Source organism: Nilaparvata lugens, chromosome 4 (assembly GCF_014356525.2).
Source record: "Nilaparvata lugens isolate BPH chromosome 4, ASM1435652v1, whole genome shotgun sequence".
Lineage (NCBI taxonomy): Eukaryota > Metazoa > Arthropoda > Insecta > Hemiptera > Delphacidae > Nilaparvata > Nilaparvata lugens.
The window spans coordinates 29,739,465-29,759,468 of record NC_052507.1 but is presented as its reverse complement, the minus strand read 5'-3'; the positions used below and the strand labels follow the sequence as shown (position 1 = coordinate 29,759,468).

Genomic DNA, 20,004 nt, shown 5'->3' with positions numbered 1-20,004 from the left:
AGTGCAAGAAACCTTGGTTTTCCCACTTTGACCGTATCATGATTCTTCCAACCATGAACCGTATCACCCGGTCTCTCAGACCGGAGGTTTAATTTCATGGTAAAACATTAATTTTTTGTGATTTTATAGATTCTTATACTTTGTTATGTATAATTTGTTCAGAGAAATGTAAGGATAACAAAAGTCACATCTCAAGGAACACTTTCTTTGTTACCTATATTTTATTAAACATTCAAAATAGTGAGTAAACTAAAATAATTTTATGGATAACAACCTATTTACAAGTACTTATAGTTTCAATATACCAAGTGCTCACTCAATATGTCATAGCAAATGGAGAATAAAGTTTGATACAATTCATAATTCAAGAAAACATAAAATATTTTTTAACAAAAATTTTTTTCTATTGCGTAGCTCGTACTAAAAAACAAAATCAACTCGAGAATAATGTGAACTCTCAAAATCTAATTAATTTGTCTTGATCCGTTCACTGAACTCAGCATCAGTGATATGTAGGTCTCTATGATGAGCCATTAAAAAAAGTTGCATAAAACGTATCCTCCGGTATCACAGACCGCGGGAATACCGGGATTGATGAAACACTAACCGTATCGTCCGGTATGATGAACCGTAGCGTAAGCAATAAACTGAGGCTGTGTTCAGAATGACTCTTCTAATCACACTGAAACGACTAGTAATTGTTCTCTGATATTCATTGAACAGCCACTGAGTGGGAGGAGCCAAACAAAAAATCAGGTGAAAACACTAATTTGTAATAATTACAATTATTGTCAACCACTTTTTATTGACCGAGCGAAGTGAGGTTCAAGTCGACGGTTAGGCATTTCTCTTAAAGTTTATTTGTTGCGCATTTACGGCGAAACGCGGTAATAGATTTTCATGAAATTTGACAGGTATGTTCATTTTTAAATTGCGCGTCGACGTATATACAAGGTTTTTGGAAATTTTGCATTTCAAGGATAATATAAAAGGAAAAAGGAGCCTCCTTTATACGCCAATATTAGAGTAAAAATCTGGTGTGGCGCACTCACACAACTTTCCTTGCCGTTATGAAAATTGATCACCTGACGCTAGTGTAAACGCGCATAAGAGTCAAAGATCTGAGCCAGCTGGTGACAGTTCAATAACGCTGGATACACACGAGATCTGCTATCTCTTCATAGTGAATGATTTAATAGAATCAACAGTTGCCAAAAGTTTTCAATTGAATAATTACATTTTCTCAAATGTTGAGCTTATTTTCAATTTTAGGTGAAAATGTTTCTGGACATTAATTGAAGAGATTTCCATGCTCAATTTTTTCCACTCGAAATGTTTCGTTTAAATTATATCTGACCTGATAATTGGAAATCTAAAATCTAACTTTGCATAGATGGGGCGGAGCTTCTGAAATTTTTACAGATATGAGACTTGTGGCAGTTGATAGAGCTTATTAATGACTATTTTAGGTATAAATTTGATCAAAATCGTTGGAGCCGTTTTCGAGAAAATCGCGAAAAACCCTGTTTTTGACAACATTTTCGCCATTTTAGCCGCCATCTTGAATCGCATTCGATCGAAATTGTTCGTGTCGGATCCTTATATTGTAAGGACCTTAAGTTTCAAATTTCAAGTAATTCCGTTAATTGGGACATGAGATATCGTGTACACAGACGCACATACACTCATACACACACACACACACACACACACACACACACACACACACACCACACACACACACACACACCACACACACACACACACACACACACACACACAAACACATATATATATATATATATATTATATATATATATATATATATATATATATATATATATATACAGACCAATACCCAAAAACCACTTTTTTGGACTCAGGGGACCTTGAAACGTAATTTTTTTCGGAATGCAATACTTTCCTTACCTATGGTAATAGGGCAAGGAAAGTAAAATTCAGACTATAGAATTATTCATCATAAATCAGCTGTCTAGTGGACTATAATACTACTCGTTCACAAACATCGAACATCTTGAAAATGTATCTTTCCATCAACGTTGCAGACAGTTGCAGCCAGACCTGATAACAGCGCTCACACTCACATTCCGGGACACACGTCACGGTACGATAGGACAGAAAACTATGTTTATTTAGGGTTTTTTCTAGACATTTTAAATTGATAATTTTTTTATTAACTTTTGCGAAAACATAAAAACAGGTCAATGTAACTTACTGAGCGCGAGGTCTACTGTTCACAGAACTACTAGTTATTATAAATTATTATAATATATACAGAACCAGGCTTCGTGGCTTTACCAGCCACATCTTCAGCTGTTTGTTTACAACTGCCTGGTTCTGTATATCTATATATATATAAAAGCGAAATGGCACTCACTCACTCACTCACTCACTCGCAGAACTAAGAATCTACCGGACCAAAAACGTTCAAATTTGGTAGGTATGTTCAGTTGGCCCTATAGAGGCGCACTAAGAAATCTTTTGGCAATATTTTAACCCTAAGGGTTGTTTTTAAGGGTTTAAAGTTCGTCTTTTAGCATGTATATTCTTCTTCTCTCAATCTCTTAATTATCATTGAAATGTCCATATCATATGTTACTATAGAACTACAATCTAGATAGAGTACCTCTTCGAAACAGTTTTTAACTGACAACTAAATTAATAATTTTGTCAGGTTGGCATTAAGTAGAGTTGACTTTGTTAGGTTGGCACCAAGTTGAAGATTGAAATGCATTTATCGCGGAAAAATTGATTGGGCACTACTACTTCAATCAGAGCTATTCCTCGGAATATTATATTACTAGCCGTCAGGCTCGGTTCGCTCGCCATATCCGTTTAGCCAGACGTTTAGTCTAGACCCCCGACTGGATTGTCCTAACATATGATAAAAATGCTCAAATGAAAAATGCAGGCGAGCGAAGCGAGCCTGCTGATCTCATTCTTGGACGATCCAGTCGGGGGTCCAGGGGGCGGAGCCCCCTGGCTAGACGGATATGGCGAGCGAAGCGAGCCTGACAGCTAGTATTATAATAATTTATAATAATAAAAAGTGGTTGACAATTTCAAATTAGTGTTTTCATTATGGAAAAGTACCACAACATCACTCACAACACAACTGTAAGGTTAAAAAATCAGGTGTATTAATAATGCAATGCAAAATTTTCGTACCGGTCTCAGAGACCGGTGATACGGTTAAAGTGTTGAACGGTTAAAGGGTCAAGTGCCAAAATTAATATCGAATAGCCTTTAGTATGGTGTGCTGAGAGTAGAAGAGAATATTCGTGAGTCTTTTTCTATCTCTTCATCATTAGTAGTTCTGCTAGTAGGGTATTTGAACCATTTTTTTATCGGTGTGGGAGCTTGAAGAGGTTGTTTTTTCAGTACACGAACAGTAGCCGGCTCGTTTAGCATTCTCATTGTCAGTGAAGCAGCATTCTTTCTTTGGGTTTGAATTTGTTGAATTGTCAGTCCTGTCTCGACCGAGAATGTTATTTCTTCGTCAGTGTAAAAAAGGAAGTCGGATAAAAAACGGATCGAGCCTTGATCGGATTTACATTTGTTTGCCATCTCCTCCCCCTACTCATTCATCTGAACTCGGTTCGTAGAGAGACATAGAGAGAATGAGAGAGAGGGTGTGTGTTTCAATAGGCGAGCGTCTATCTCGAGAGGGGCAATGGGCAATGCTTGCTTCTTTTGTTGTTGTGGTTGAGGCTCCAGCCGCACAACACCTCATCATTCGCGCATTTGCTTTCACGTTCAATAAAAATATAGCCGAGTTCTCAATAGAAAATATCTAGAATTAGAAAATGATTCTTTGGTGTGTTAAACCGATTTTGAGTGGACTGGTGGATTATACAGGTAGCTCTGATTCAGGTAGTTTTAGGGTTGGAGACTCCTTGCTTTGAGGAAGGTCATTGTTGTATTCTTCAATTCAAGATAAGAAAACTGCCTTTTTCCACGACAAATATAGTAAACTATGTGAAAATTATCTTGTAAATTATGATATTCTCTTGGACTGCTGTAAGGAAGTATTCACTCGCTTTGTAGAGCTCCCTAATTGATAGACATTTTGATGAAATCTTATTAGTGGGAAAAATGTATGCATGTTTCCAATCACACGTTATTTTTTTCTTCTTTGACAATGCATGAGATAATGCGGCTTGTGATCGATTAATTTACACATACACAATGTGTTAGCTATACCTCATAACACTAACAATTACTCATTAACTCATGAATTCTGCCAATATTTCTGTGAAGCCTAGTGGTGGCGGAAGCAAGTTACTTATTAGGTCCAAACTTTAAGTTGCACAAATTATGCCTGGTTTTCCCGATTCCCGTATACTTTTTAGTTACTGAAGGCAGTTTACCTACAATTAGAGTTCACATTTTTCCATGAATTTTATTTTCAAAATTCATGTTTTTCACATATCCTATAAAAATTTGAAAACATTTTGATGAAACCTTCAATCGCAATCATAATTAATTAACTCTTTCCATAATTATTAACTGTACTTCAACTAAATCGCTCGAACAATATTTTGATTATACCAGTTTATCAATCAGGAAACAGACCCGAAAGAATTTTTCTCGACGGTTCTATATGTATTTTGGGGCGCTGAATTCGAATCTGAAATTTGCTGACACGCCAGAGCGCGGCTTCACCCCCAAATACCCCAAAAATGTCGGCCTTTTTTCAGTTTTCTAATTTTATCTCGTAAACCTTGAGTTTCTCAAGAAAAATCATTCTCGACAAAATTAAAGAGAATACAATTTCTAATAAATTGAGTGGTCGCGCAGGTTTCTACCATTTTTGGTTCCGGAGCTACGAATTTTCAAAAAGGGGAATTTACTCCTCTTATCGCTCCCTTAATTCGTTTTTCTGATTTCAATACCGTTCAAAAGTTACGCCCTCTGGCGTGTCAGCAAATTTTAGATTCGAATTCAGCGCCCCAAAATACATATAGAACCGTCGAGAAAAATTCTTTCGGGTATGTTTCCTGAAAAACGACCATTTGACTGAACTAACTGTTGATGAATTACACTTGTTGATTCTACGGAAGAAAATAATTTGTTCAATTATTGGTCACTTTTCTTCTTTGCCTTCGAAACCCATCACAATATTATAGATCCATGTGAGATTAGCTTGATCGTCATTTATGTTAAATTGATATCTCGTATCTTATTCAATCTCATACTTCTTCTTTAATCGTATATCCATCATCATATTCTTGTTCGCAATAATTTCATCTTTGTTAATGTAATGTTCTATTTCCTCCATTTTAAATGGTTCAGTCACGAGAAAAAGCTGTCCCTATAAGGCCGCTGCTTTTTCAAACTTTTTCTCGTGTCTATTTAGTATATCAATCTCGTGTCTATCAAACTATTCATATCGACACATAGAATAAGTACGATTTGATTCTACATTGATGATTGAAAATTATTTTCGAACAATAATGGATGACTAAGATAAACTTGAACTGTATTCTGCTAAGGTAACAGAAGAGCCTCTTTGACATAGTTAATTATGGAATACTTGGATCGGTGGTTGGTGAGGGAACGACCCTTGTGACTGTTGGATTCCCCCTGTGACTTGGCAAGCCCGAACTTTGCTCGGCTCGACCACCCTTGGAGTTGCTCGCCTCATCTGCTCAAAGCCCTATTTGCTCAGCCCTACAGACGGCAGTCTTCTTGCCTTCACTAATTTCAAGTGACTCCACTTCTCTCATAAGCAGATTCCAATCCTCAGCCCACAACTTCGCATCAAATTACATTTCGCTGCTTCATAATATCATGCACAAACACTACCTCAAATAGATTATATATGATATCAGCAACATTATCCTAGAACTAAGCTTTTGTAATCGTACATTGTCAAGCGGTGAGTTTCGTCGAATCTTGTATATGCTTAGGCTACTTCACTACCTTCTATGATGTGTTGAGTGGGGATGGAATTTCTTCCCATTTCCCATTAGGAAATTCGTATTACCTAACATTTGAGCAAAGAGACTTTCAGCCCTAAAAACCTTACACATTTATTATTTTCTTCACTGGTTTGGTAGTCCCATGTATAGAAATTAAGAATATACAGTAAGTAGTTCACTACAGATAGTAGTTCACTCATAAATATACTAGGAAGGTCGTAAAAAAACATACTAAATATATATCCAAAGACAAACAACTCACTAAAAATATAGTCAAATAGTTTTAAAAAAAGAGATAGTAGATAGTAAAGTAGTTTCTATTCTACTTCACAGTTCAATGAAGAACGCCTTCTTTCACTTTATTCGCTCCTTATTCACTCAAGAAAATAATTGCAATAATCTCATTCCAAGTACTCTTTCAAAAGATGTGCTATTGATTTTCATAGTTCCAATATTTGAAAGTATTCTGATAGTCCAGTCAATATAGACTGGAATAAATATAATTCAAATATATATTTTAAAAAAGGGGGGTGCTTGCAATTTATTTTGTAGTTCTGATTTTTTAATATATCATTTGGGTACATAAGAGGAGTCCAGAACCAATTTCTTCATGCAAAATTTCCTTGTGCAAGATGCAGGGTGGCCCAAAAACCTCGTATTTTCGGCTCATTTTCCAGTTTTCAGCTATTTCTGCCAAATCTCGTAATCTGACAGAAAAATTTGCTCTCGCCTTTTTTCTAGAATATGAAATTCTGAATAAAATGAGATCATTCGAAACTCTCTATCTCCAATGAGTACTGAGTTATGATTTTTCAAAAATTTGAAGAAAAAATCAATTCTTGATGAATTTTAAATTTTGATCAACAATATCTTTCGGTTGTTACCATTTAGATGTATAATTCAAAATCCCTCTGGGCGTATCGATTACGAGATTTGGCAGAAATAGCTGAAAACTGGAAAATGAGCCGAAAATACGAGGTTTTGGGCCCCCCCTGTATCTACCACAAAGAAATTTTGCATGAAGAAATTGGTTCTGGACTTTTCTTATGTACCCAAATGATATATTAAAAAATCAACTACAATATAAATTGCATGCACCAATGTATATAGTGACTGGACTTTGAGGAAACTAACAAAATTATTTGGCCGTACTGAAATCCAATCCGGCACTGTAATTGTAACATTTCTTTCATCTGTATACTGTCTAGCCGCTTGGTCTTTTTAGTTTTAGGCTATAAAATGAGCTCTGATCTCCAGAGATTGCCATTGTAGAGATTAGCATATACCTGTCCGGCAAACATGAGGTGACGGGTTCGATTCCCACACGGGAATGCATTTTTTTGGATAGTATTCTAAATTTTTTCTAGTTGTTTTCCCCGTTTTTAATATTTTAGACAGAAGTCTTCGGGATAGTTGATAGCAATTTCGGTTTTTAGTCCAAACTAATAAATAATTATTGTATTGTGATTACGAGAATTCCATACTAGACGTTCTTCGTCTTTAATAAAATCTTTAGCTAACCTGTACTGTTCCTGTGAATCAACTGAGATTAATTATCGCTGATCTCATGCTCTACTATGAATGTTCTTCGATCATTTTTAAGCCAAGATCGATTATTAGGGTTTGAAGTTTGTAGGGGAGGACGCTGAACGGGAGTTTGAAAATAGAGAAAGAAGTGTGGCTCAGCAAATTAGTTTGTCAGTGGCTGGCTGGCTGTTCTTTGTCCTCTCCTCTTTCCTTTGATTCGTGCATGGATGTCCCGCGGTGATTTTTCAGAACAAAACAAAATCGAGAATCAGGGAAACTCATTGAACCGTTTGCCTCGTGTCTCTCTTTTCCTCCCGTCTTTCCCCCAAAGCAAGAGTAGTGCTTCTCTTCTTTTCATTGTATTTCCGATTTTCTCCTGACTCGTACTGTCCTTGTTTTATCTAAGGTCAATTCCTTGAGTTTTGTTCCCAATTAAAAGTTGGAAGTGGGTCAGACCTTACCTTCCTACCTTAGGCATTGTTCTACTCCAATTCCCAGTATTGACAAATTAATCTGGTGGTTCTGTTCATTGCTTCGTAGTACCTGCGTTTTTATATATCTTACTACCTAGCTTTCTTCTCCCGTATTCTCCTCCGGGAAATCTGAAAGAATTTTTGTTGTTATTACTGTGCTTATAGATATGGCCAATGAAATTGAATTCTTCTCTGAGGAATCTCCTGAAAGAAATTATATTGTTGTTACTGTGTTCACATACATTGTCAATGAAATATTGTATCATCAAATCGAATATTTTATTATTTTCAATTGTAGGTCTTCGGATACTTCGGTATTAAAATAAACCCCCCTCTTTCATCATCAAACCCTGTTTTTCGATTGCTTCCCGAGATAGGTTTGAAACTACAATTCCGTCTCCACTGAAGATTTTTTTCGTTTTTGTGGACAATACAACACTAATAACAACCTGACCATGCATATTCAGCGGTGCATCGTTACGTTCAACTCCTCTGTCAGAGTTGTAAAAACTTTGCGAATGTTGGTTTCATTATTATTTGGTGGTGCATGATAATGTGTGTTGACCGTCTGCTCGTGCTTGTGCATACTGGAGCCCCAGCAAGGGTGAGTGGGGGATGGTGGAGGTTTGCACCTCACCTTAGCCGACTTTTAATTAGTGGCCAGCCGTAATGATGAAACTGCGCCAGCTCACACTAATTGCTGCTTCCATCTCGTGTGCTGTGCTATACTACCGGCATCCTGGCTTCTCTACTCTAGTCTTGGTAGAGGAAAAATATTGTTTTCTCTGGAAAATTATACGAGAAAATTATAGTGAAAACTGCAATCCTGCACAAACTGCACAGGGATTGTAGTAGTTCCCATATTTAAGATGCAGTAATATGTAAAACTTATTGTTTTAGTTCTTATAGAAATCTTGTTTTCAACACATATGTGTTTCCATTGACATCTTATTTTTTTGAAATTCTATTTCTTGTATGGTAAGTTGCAAATTCCAAGTGATTTTGATCATTGGAAACTGTATCGTTATTCTTTTGTTCGTTCAAACCATTAACAAAAAATATAAGAGGTCCATTTTATTGGACCTCAGCTGCTGAACTGCAAATACATTTATTGTCATGCTAATTATGTATGAATGTATGTAATAATTATCATCATTATTTATAATATTGTATCATCATTATTTATAATATTGAAAAACATGCTTGAACAGTTGACTGAGATTGGATCATATTCTTAGTGGTTTTGTTGGTGTCCTCAGACGTAGACTCCAAAGTAGTGTTAACCATGGACTGATCCGAATCCTGTAGAGAAATATTGTTTAAAAATGTGTTATACAAAATCTGAATAGATATACGAGTATTTGTATGCCTAAGGAACAGAGAACTACTTTTTCTTCCTGAATGGAACAATTTTTCTGAGATAGAAAGGTGCTTTGATTCCGTATAAATTTATTCTCTACTTCATCAATTCTTTTTTGGATTCTTTTTCCAAAAACATTTTTCCGACATAATATTCAAGATGAGAAGCTTCTTGACTCTTTCGCTACCCTGATTTCTTGAACTGGCTCTTTGATTCAATGTTGTTGTTTACTGCGGTTTATTGTTATTCACTATTATGACTTTGGTATGTTATAATTTCTTCAATGTAGCCTCTATAAACTTGTAAATGCCTTCTGAAAGAAATTTATCAAACTGAATGCACCTAATAGTTATGATAGCTGTGATGCGAAGAAGATTTCTACCTGACGATAATTTTAATTGATCATCATCAACGGTATTTGATCTAATGGATTTATCAATCAATCTATAGTGAGGTCCACGTTATAATGGCAGTGGATAAAGATAGAAGAATAGCGATGCCGATTCTCTTCATTAATTAATCATATTTCAACACTGTCAAAAACATAACTGGCATCGTTGTGGATCTAGAAAAGTATAATACTACCGACTTTGTCGAATGATAGACAAGGATAGCTAAACCAAAGTTGATCAAATACTGTCATTATAACGTGGACCTCACTGTATCAAATTTCACAGGTCCTGATAAGTGAAAATCACAGAATAAGAGTAGAGATTTTACTGGTTGTGAAAGGATGCATGCATAATATTCTAGTTGCGTTTACTCCAAGCAACAGCAGAATATCCATCGCATCGCATCCAGCCAGCCCATAGTAATGACGATGATTACTACTACAATGCTAGTGGTGAAAAGTGTAGTAGCAGCAGTAGCAGTAGCAGTTGGTAGTAGCTGATGCAGCAGCGTTGTTAGCGGAAGAGAAAGTTGGTCCCTCTGTAGACGTGTGCGTGTGTGAGCGAGTGAAGGGGGGCTGACTGGAGGGGCCTGCCCCGTACGGAAGATAAGTGCTCTTGACCCGTTCGAGTGGCTTTGCCCCACGATTTGTCCACAGCCTGCACCCCCTCCCTTCCCCCCTATGATCCCTCGGTTGCCTAGCGACGTTGTATTCCACCCGTCACCCTTGGCAACCGCACACACCACCCCCTTACCGGCTGTATCGGTTCCCCGATAATTTCTTGTCGGTGCCTCCAAATTATTGCCGCTTTATACTCGCTCGACACAAAAAACTGTCGTCTCACTGGGTTTCCTGATGATGAGGGTGCGAGAAAAGAAAGTGTCGCTCCCTGTACTGCAAGTAATTGCGTTTCTGTGAAATGATGATTCCAATCAGCACCTCAATCAAAGTGATCTTTGATTGCACCACAAGCTTTTGTATGAACACTATTAAACTAGATAGTCATCACTCACGGTGTGAAGGAAGTTACGGGTGAACGGTTAATACTGAATAGAACCCTATATAGCAGAAACTTTGTTATGAGATCCTTTTGATTGGGGTTATATGCCAATTAAAGCGACAATCTTCGAAAATCATTGGGAAATATCAAGATGGTGACAGATTCTTGTTGTCTGTCTTCACTAGGGATGAATAGTTTGAATCGTTGGTTCCTGATGAATTAATGTAGTAGAAGAATTGCTGACAGATTCAGTGGATTCTATTGGAGCACAGATAAGGCAAACGTTTATTTGATTTATCTATGATTATAATCAAGCCGTTGAGAAAATGTCATGCTGATGAGCGTACTGAATTCACGTTGACCACTGGTCCGTAATATTATTGTGATATTACTCTTGATACTCATCTTGTTCTCATATTGATACTGTCACTCCCATCATTTCAAAATCAGCACACGCATTCAATCCTCTACCTACCTTGCACTAGTAATGTTGAATATTCTACTTCGTCTTTAATAGTTTGTACTTTTATGATTTTTTTATGAATTGATTTCCTCATAGATTGAATTGTTTCTATCCTATTCATTCCATTGCTGAAAACCCGGGTCCAATCCGATGAAATCATACTAATATATTTCTGTATTTTTTCAGGTAGAGGAAGTCCCTATGGGAATCGACAAGGCTCACGCTTCTCTGATAATGATAATCGGTCTTCTGGGTGAGTTCTCATTTTTAACTCTAATTTATCTACTCTTCATCAATCCATCCATCTCTCTACTATTCATTCATCCTTTATCTCTCATTTTCATATGATAAGCTCTGTCTGTAACTTTCAATTTGCTATTTTATGGCTTTCTTATTCCTATTTAGTTAGCTATCTATTGTTATTTCATCCTTGATTCTCTTTAAAATGGAACTGTAATAATAGAAACTGAAGAACGCAGAATCAGTAAAGCTGTCTGGAGATTTGTCCCATGCTGTTTTTGTCGTAAAGACGATAATAATTGCCAGAATAAGTAAATAGGGGTTCTCGGACATAGTGGAGCTAGCGCTCTTGCTCTTGATAACTGCCCGTGTATCCGAATGCAAATTATGTGAGTCTATTAGTGGTTGGGGGCAGGGGCGTGGGTGTTGGCCGGGGGCCAGTGTCCCTTGTTTTCTTCTCGGACTCCGAGTGACCATATCCTCTGGAGGCGGCAACCGTAATGCCGCCCCCGATTTATTATCGACGGTCAGCCCTCGTTTCTTACTATTAGCCATTATTCAGTTAATTAATCTCCCTTAACGGCCGCCGCCCCTTATCCATAGGTCATGTCATATAACCTTTCTCGTACAGCTTGTGTTGTTAGGAGGTCCCTTCTTCGATCTGCACACTCCAACTTCTTGTTTTTCTTCATCTGTCCTTGCACTGATTTGGCTATTTTGTAGCTCGTGGGGTTTATTGTTAAGTTCATCTCAGTTTCTCACCTTCTTCTTTCCGGGATAGTTTCTCAATCTGCTACCTCAAATTCGTTTGTCCATTTGGAAATATTGTATTCTATTTAAAAAATGTTTCTGATTAATATCTCCGTGATAGAATCCGGGACTTATCTGTACAGTGTTTCATGATCATATCACAGTAACCTGCAACATATTAGTAGACCGGAATCAAAGGTGTCTAATTTTGGAATATAAATTTTCAAATATTGAAACTCTTTATTGATAGGTATAGTTGATTAATTATTTAGAGTATTTCACTGATATCTCTGTGACAATATTTAAAGAAGTCTAGGTTCCTAGAAGTATTATTTTTAACAGATAGGCTAGCCAATATAGTTAGAAAAATACACCTGAAAGGAGTATGCAAATATACCAATATACCTTGATAGGAAATTCTATTGTGAAATTGATTAATTTTCCTTCACATTCCTTATACAGTAATTCAATTATTATGAAAAACTACTGGTAAACATACAGCGGTGTGGTGACTAAGAACTCTCTGTTTGCTCTTTTTAATCGACACACGATTCTCTTCTGGATAGATACTGTCTATTCTCATTGATAATTAGAATAGTTTTCTTATAATAATGATTTTCTTACCCCCCCTTTTTTATTTCTGCATCTCAAGAAACAAGAATCATAATTATTGTAGTTTACTACGTATTTTTTTAAGCTTTCAAATTCCTCTAAAAATTTCAATAGCTGTTATTGCTACTCGATAGTAATTTGATATTTGATTACATTCCATTGATTGTCATTAGTAATTCCAACGTGCTTTTGTTGGTCAAAATTGAACTGTCAAATTGTAGGCTTATTTAGCTTGTAGATTGATCGCGTCAACTTTCAACTTATGATAGTTGATTGTATTAGTCGTCATGAAGCATCATTGACATGCACTCAAGTCAATTGCAATCTCCGCTCCACTTGGCTCGGCTCGGCTTCACTCGACTCACACTTGGCCTCTCCCTCTCGTCACCACTCTAATAATAATCCCACTATCTTGTTCCCCAACTCTCTTCATTTCAATGTTCGATCTCTCCTACAGTTTTGCATAATACTGTTGCATTTCAATTGATATTTATAGACTATTGATTATCCTTTAAATATAGAGGAATTTTCACTGTCTCAATTGCTTTTGTAACATATCATAGAAAATATAGATAAACGACGAATGCATACGTCTTATCAAACTTATATTAAGGGAGGAAATTATTATTAAAACTAATCAATTGAAGAACTGTTGAATGTAGATGAATTCTATTAGATTATAAGACAAGAAACTAGAAATGATGTCAAATTTAAATAAAACAAGACTAGTTCAGTTTATTCCATTCTCAAGTGTCAAAATTAGCTTTTTGAAACAAAATTGGTTTTGACACAAGAATGTGGGATAATTGCCCAAAACTGGTCGTGCTTCATATAGAGATGTTAAAGGGTAGCCTATTAGTGTTTTTTTTAATAAATTTTATGTTTGTCATTATAGTTTTTTCCTGAATTATTGACTATGCGAAAGAAGATATATATTATAATTCAATGATCCTGTTTTAATTGAAATTCTAATTTATTTAGCAACTGATGAAATATTTATCATTCATTATGTTACACAATTTTGGTTCTCACAAACAATGGTGACTTAGTTTCACAATGTGTAGCCGGATCCATTCTCAAATTATCTCTACTAAATGAAGCATCATATGGATTATAGAATCAATGAAATATCAATCAAATATTGATTGTAGAAGTACTTGTCTTTACATAGATTGTGTGTAATGAATGTGATATTATTTTTTCAGCTTCAGGTCAACGAATTATTCTAACAATAGGGATTCGGGAAGCAGAAACGATAGCAGAAGTACTGCTCAGAATTGGGCTGAATTTAGGAAAGAGCAAGGAGGAGGTGGTGGAGGAGGAGGAAGAAATGGAGGAGGAGGGGGAGGAGGCTATAACACCAACTACAACAACAGAAGCACTGACTACAACAACAGAAACACTGACTACAACAACAGAAACAATGACTACAACAGCAATCCGTACAGTACAAATCATAACGCTAGAAGTGGCAGCTACAATCAGAATCGAGGAGGTGGAGGAGGAGGAGGTGTTTGGAGGGTTGGAAACTCTGGCTATAACAGTGGTGGGAGTGGTGGATCTGGAGGAAACTCTAATAGTAATAGACCCGCCAGCGGATACAACATCAACAATAATCCAAATCAGGTGAGGGGAAAAAAGCTTACAAATTGACTAGTGTTTTTTCATTTGAGATATTAAGGAATAAATGATCCATAGAATCTTCTTAATTTCATATATTATTCTTATAATATCCCTTATAATTATAAAGTCCTCATCTTCTCCTTGAATCATGTTATCCTTAAAATCATACAGATCAATTTTAACAGATTTAAGGGTTAGGGTAAGTTCTTGTGAAGGTGATGATGACCTTCACAAGAACACAGGAAGTATTAAACGCGTCATTATTGTCTTTGTTATAGTATCATTAGCGTTCCAACAATATACTGGTCTTCATTTTCCGTTTCAATATTAATTCATATGGGTAAACGAAACATTATCACCTTGAAAATGTGACAATAAATAATGTAGGGAGTGTTGTTAAGACTGGTTGGGGACCAGTGTATTAATCCAACGCTAAGCACAAAATTTTTTAATTAACAATCTGTATGTTTTGTATTGAGTTGCTACAAACTTAGAAACTGAGCTAAGTTCTTTCATAATCTCTGGCTGGTTAGTTGTGCTTTGAAAACTTGGAAACGAATTTACTCTGGTAGCATATCTCTCAATTATGCTATATTGTTGAAATCAATTGGAATTTCTGAATTACCGTGATTTGAAATTTATTGTACCGACTCAATAATCAACTTTTTCTTCTAGTTAGTTATGTTCTGTTTAACTCGTTATAAGCTATAACTATTTTTCATTGATTTAAAAAAAGTTACTTCACTATTTTTCATGCATAGTGTATATTTTTTAAAATTCCTCCAATCATGTGTGATTTGTCACTATTTTCTAATGACAAAAATTCCAAGTTCTAATTCTAACTATTGTTTGTTGTCAGGTGACCAATGCCAACTTCCAATACGGTGGAAATAATTGGAATGTCGCGCATAGACGTTGAGTTGACTAGGTGAACACTGTCCATTCCAAACTGCGCGGTGTGAACGACGGGTGAAAGTTTTAATATATCATTGATATTGTTGTCAGTTGCTCATAAACTGACTTTTAACCAGATTTAACTTATTATAACGATGCAATATTTATATAAATTATGTATGTTGAAATAAGTGTAATGAAGAAAAATACAAAATCATTTTTATCTGTGACCTTCATTTCAATTTACTTCTTGTGATCAGTAGAATATAACCTATAATAATAACAATATAGCTTTATTGACATTCCTAAAAGAACAAAAGCCTCTCTTATGATGTATATGTGGTTGGCAACGAATACAATATTTCACATAATAAAATTGTTCAATTTTTCTCAGTCTGTCAATAATTTCTGCACATCGCTAGCTTCAATCAGCCACAAATCTCCAACTCGTTGGAAAAATTCATCCGTTCACCGGAGTGCTGGATGCGTCTCCTTCCTCTGGTCCTGTCCAGTGGTATCCATTCCCTGTATGTCTTCTCCCAACTGTCAGCTTTTATCCTTGCCACGTGACCGGCCGATCTCCAATTGATTGCATGAGCTCCTTGCTGTAGATACTTCACATTAATCATTTTCAAAATGTCCGTCTATTTTGTCTTGTTCCCAACTCTGGTATCCATTCTCTTTTGCAGTCGAAGTCCGAGTATACTTCTTGCCGTTTAAATTTTTCTGAAAATTCGAACCTGTTTCCCATCCGTGGCTGCTATGAATCCTCTCCAATCCTCTCTTCTTGTAGCTCTCCTGTTCCCTCTGTCTTCCTCAACAGTTTCTCTCGCTGTACACTGAGATGGTCTGTTCCAGTAGATTTTTGCAGTCCTTTTATTACAAATCTATCCAATTTATTTTGTCCTGCTGCTCTCTTTCCCTTTTTTATCGGTTTTTGTTTCGGATGTTGTTATCTTCCAGGTTCCTTGGGGATGTCTCTTCACTCTTGCATCTCTTTGAACTGGTTTCTCCTCCATTATCAAGCTCTTCCATAGATAGAAGTTGACTGTCAACTTTCAATCGTTCGCCTATCATTACTATCTTTCTCCCTTCTTTTTTCAGCCTTATGAGATGTGGAACAGCAGTTTTCTTGTTTCCCGAACCTCTCTGGTTAGATCTTCTTTTATTCTAATGTGCTCGAATTGAGAGCTTTCTGTTAGGGTACGTTTCTTTCTCAAGATAAGATTTCGAACAACTAGTGAGTTCAATTTGACAACCACCGGTGATTCATCCTTCTTATTTGTCTTCCAAATGTCTTTGATATAGCTCTCATCTATTTTCGGTACAAGGTGTTTCAGTATTCTCATTATCTCCTCATTCATTGCGAAAAAGTTTTTGTCTGAACTCCAAAAAATAATAGGTTGTATCTCATCTCTTTTTCAGCATTATATGTATCGGTTGTCAAACACTTCTGTTTTATAGCTTGAATTTCCGTTTTTATACTTCCTATTTCCTTTCCAAAAAATCCATTAATAGCATCTACCTTGTTTTCAAGAATGTCCAGCTTCCCTAGCTTTTCCAGAATTTTTCCTAGCTTTCCATCTACTGTACCCATTTCGATTTCGAGCTGTTTGCCCATTGATTTATTATTTCCAGTCGATTAATCGATGATTGTTTCCCGTCAAGAATATAATAATCGATGCTCTAATAGATCGAAGCTTTGTCTGACATCGATTAGAAATAATCAATTGTTCAGATCAATCGATACCTATCCCTAGCCAAGCCTCACCCTACTTTTTTCAGCCTTATGAGATGTGGAACAGCAGTTTTCTTGTTTCCCGAACCTCTCTGGTTAGATCTTCTTTTATTCTAATGTGCTCGAATTGAGAGCTTTCTGTTAGGGTACGTTTCTTTCTCAAGATAAGATTTCGAACAACTAGTGAGTTCAATTTGACAACCACCGGTGATTCATCCTTCTTATTTGTCTTCCAAATGTCTTTGATATAGCTCTCATCTATTTTCGGTACAAGGTGTTTCAGTATTCTCATTATCTCCTCATTCATTGCGAAAAAAGTTTTTGTCTGAACTCCAAAAAATAATAGGTTGTATCTCATCTCTTTTTCAGCATTATATGTATCGGTTGTCAAACACTTCTGTTTTATAGCTTGAATTTCCGTTTTTATACTTCCTATTTCCTTTCCAAAAAATCCATTAATAGCATCTACCTTGTTTTCAAGAATGTCCAGCTTCCCTAGCTTTTCCAGAATTTTTCCTAGCTTTCCATCTACTGTACCCATTTCGATTTCGAGCTGTTTGCCCATTGATTTATTATTTCCAGTCGATTAATCGATGATTGTTTCCCGTCAAGAATATAATAATCGATGCTCTAATAGATCGAAGCTTTGTCTGACATCGATTAGAAATAATCGATTATTCAGATCAATCGATGCCTATCCCTAGCCAAGCCACACCCTACTTGCCTCGTATTCAATCTTTCTAACCTCGAATAATATCCTTGTCAACTTTAACTGACTTTCACGATTCAAAACAGTGTTAAAGAGAAAAAATTATACTCGGCTTATCATTATCGGTCCTCAAAGTTTTGATGAATCACAAAGAAGTAGCACTCTGAAATGAATATATTATCACTCTAATTCCAATCTTTTCACGGACTTGATACCACTTATTACTTTTCACAGCAGACCACGGCTGCCAACCTCAGAATACAACTTATTATTAGTCAATTAATTTCAATTGTTTTTTACTTTCCTTGCCCTATTACCATAGGTAAGGAAAGTATTGCTTTCCGAAAAAAATTAAGGTACCCCAATTTCAAAATTTCTATACGTTTCAAGGTCCCCTGAGTCCAAAAAAGTGGTTTTTGGGTATTGGTCTGTATGTGTGTGTGTGTGTATCGGTTTATGTGCGTCTGTGTGAACGATATCTCATCTCCCAACTAACGGAATGACTTGAAATTTGGAACTTAGGGTCCTTACAGTATAAGGATCCGACACGAACAATTTCGATCAAATGCAATTCAAGATGGCGGCAAAAATGTTATCAAAAACAGGGTTTTTCGCGATTTTCTAGAAAACGGCTCCAACGATTTTGATCAAATTTATACCTAAAAAAGTCATTGATAAGCTCTATCAAGTGCCACAAGTCCCATATCTGTAAAAATTTCAGGAGCTCCGCCCCATCTATGCTAAGTTCGATTTTAGATTCCCAATTACCAGGCTTCAGATAAAATAAAACGAAAATAATTAAACGAAAAATCCTAAGTGTAAAAGATTGAACATGAAAATCTCTACAATTAATGTTTAGTAACATTTTTACCTAAAATTGAAAATAAGCTCGAAATTCGATAAAATGTGATTATTTCAATTTCAAAGTGTTGGCAACAGTTGATCCTATGAAATCATTCACTATGAAGAGATAGCAGACATCGTTTGTCTCCAGCGTTATTGTACTGACAACAGCTGGCTCAGATCTTTGTTTATAAGTATACTTGAGATGCGCGTGAACACTTGCGTCAGGTAATCAATTTTCGTAACGGCAAGGAAAGTTGTGTGAGTGCGCCACACCAGATTTTTACCTTTCGGCCTTTGTAAAAATTGCCTATATAAGTAAACTGGTCTCATACTGAGCATGAGCATGATAATATGAGTATCATTTGTTCATTTGAATCGAACGGGATTACCTGATGTCCAACTTTATCAGTGACATGATAATGATAATCCTATTAAATTATTAATTAATGTTGTAATTATTAAAACCATATTTATTTATTTTATTTATTTAATCATCAGAATTACACAACTTATAGAAAAGTACCACAGGCTTATAAGCCCAAAACGGTTCCAATTCTAATTTATACAACAGTCCAAATGTAGCTAGGTTATATGTCACTTAACATTATTCAATTACACACTCAATTTACAATTAAAAACACACAAAAATCATTTTTAAATTTAAAAAATACTTCAAAATTAAATGAAATCAATCACAATTGATTAGAAAAGTCCAAACGTTATTATCAGACATATTGCACTTGGATTAAAATAGCACGTCCCATACCTTTAGTGGATAACGAACTACCACTATTAGACTTATTGCATTCAGATTCAAATCTCGTCCTTTAGTGGATAACGAACTACCACTATTAGACTTATTGCATTCAGATTCAAATCTCGTCCTTTAGTGGATAACGAACTACCACTATTAGACTTATTGCATTCAGATTCAAATCTCGTCCTTTAGTGGATAACGAACTACCACTATTAGACTTATTGCATTCAGATTCAAATCTCGTCCTTTAGTGGATAACGAACTACCACTATTAGACTTATTGCATTCAGATTCAAATCTCGTCCTTTAGTGGATAACGAACTACCACTATTAGACTTATTGCATTCAGATTCAAATCTCGTCCTTTAGTGGATAACGAACTACCACTATTAGACTTATTGCATTCAGATTCAAATCTCGTCCTTTAGTGGATAACGAACTACCACTATTAGACTTATTGCATTCAGATTCAAATCTCGTCCTTTAGTGGATAACGAACTACCACTATTAGACTTATTGCATTCAGATTCAAATCTCGTCCTTTAGTGGATAACGAACTACCACTATTAGACTTATTGCATTCAGATTCAAATCTCGTCCTTTAGTGGATAACGAACTACCACTATTAGACTTATTGCATTCAGATTCAAATCTCGTCCTTTAGTGGATAACGAAC

At 35.9% G+C, this 20,004-nt stretch overlaps 1 protein-coding gene across 1 annotated transcript in view; it reads left to right on the top strand.

Annotated features, from left to right (window-relative positions):
- The window catches only part of LOC111048549 (5'-3' exoribonuclease 2 homolog), a 62,826-nt gene extending 47,318 nt beyond the window's left edge, over positions 1-15,508 (top strand). Inside the window, exons 19-21 of the mRNA XM_022334461.2 lie at positions 11,346-11,412; positions 13,967-14,387; positions 15,244-15,508. Coding sequence (XP_022190153.2) covers positions 11,346-11,412; positions 13,967-14,387; positions 15,244-15,303 — 548 coding nt within the window. The 3' untranslated portion in view covers positions 15,304-15,508. The remainder of the gene's footprint in view (positions 1-11,345; positions 11,413-13,966; positions 14,388-15,243) is intronic.
- The last annotated feature ends 4,496 nt before the right edge of the window (positions 15,509-20,004 follow it).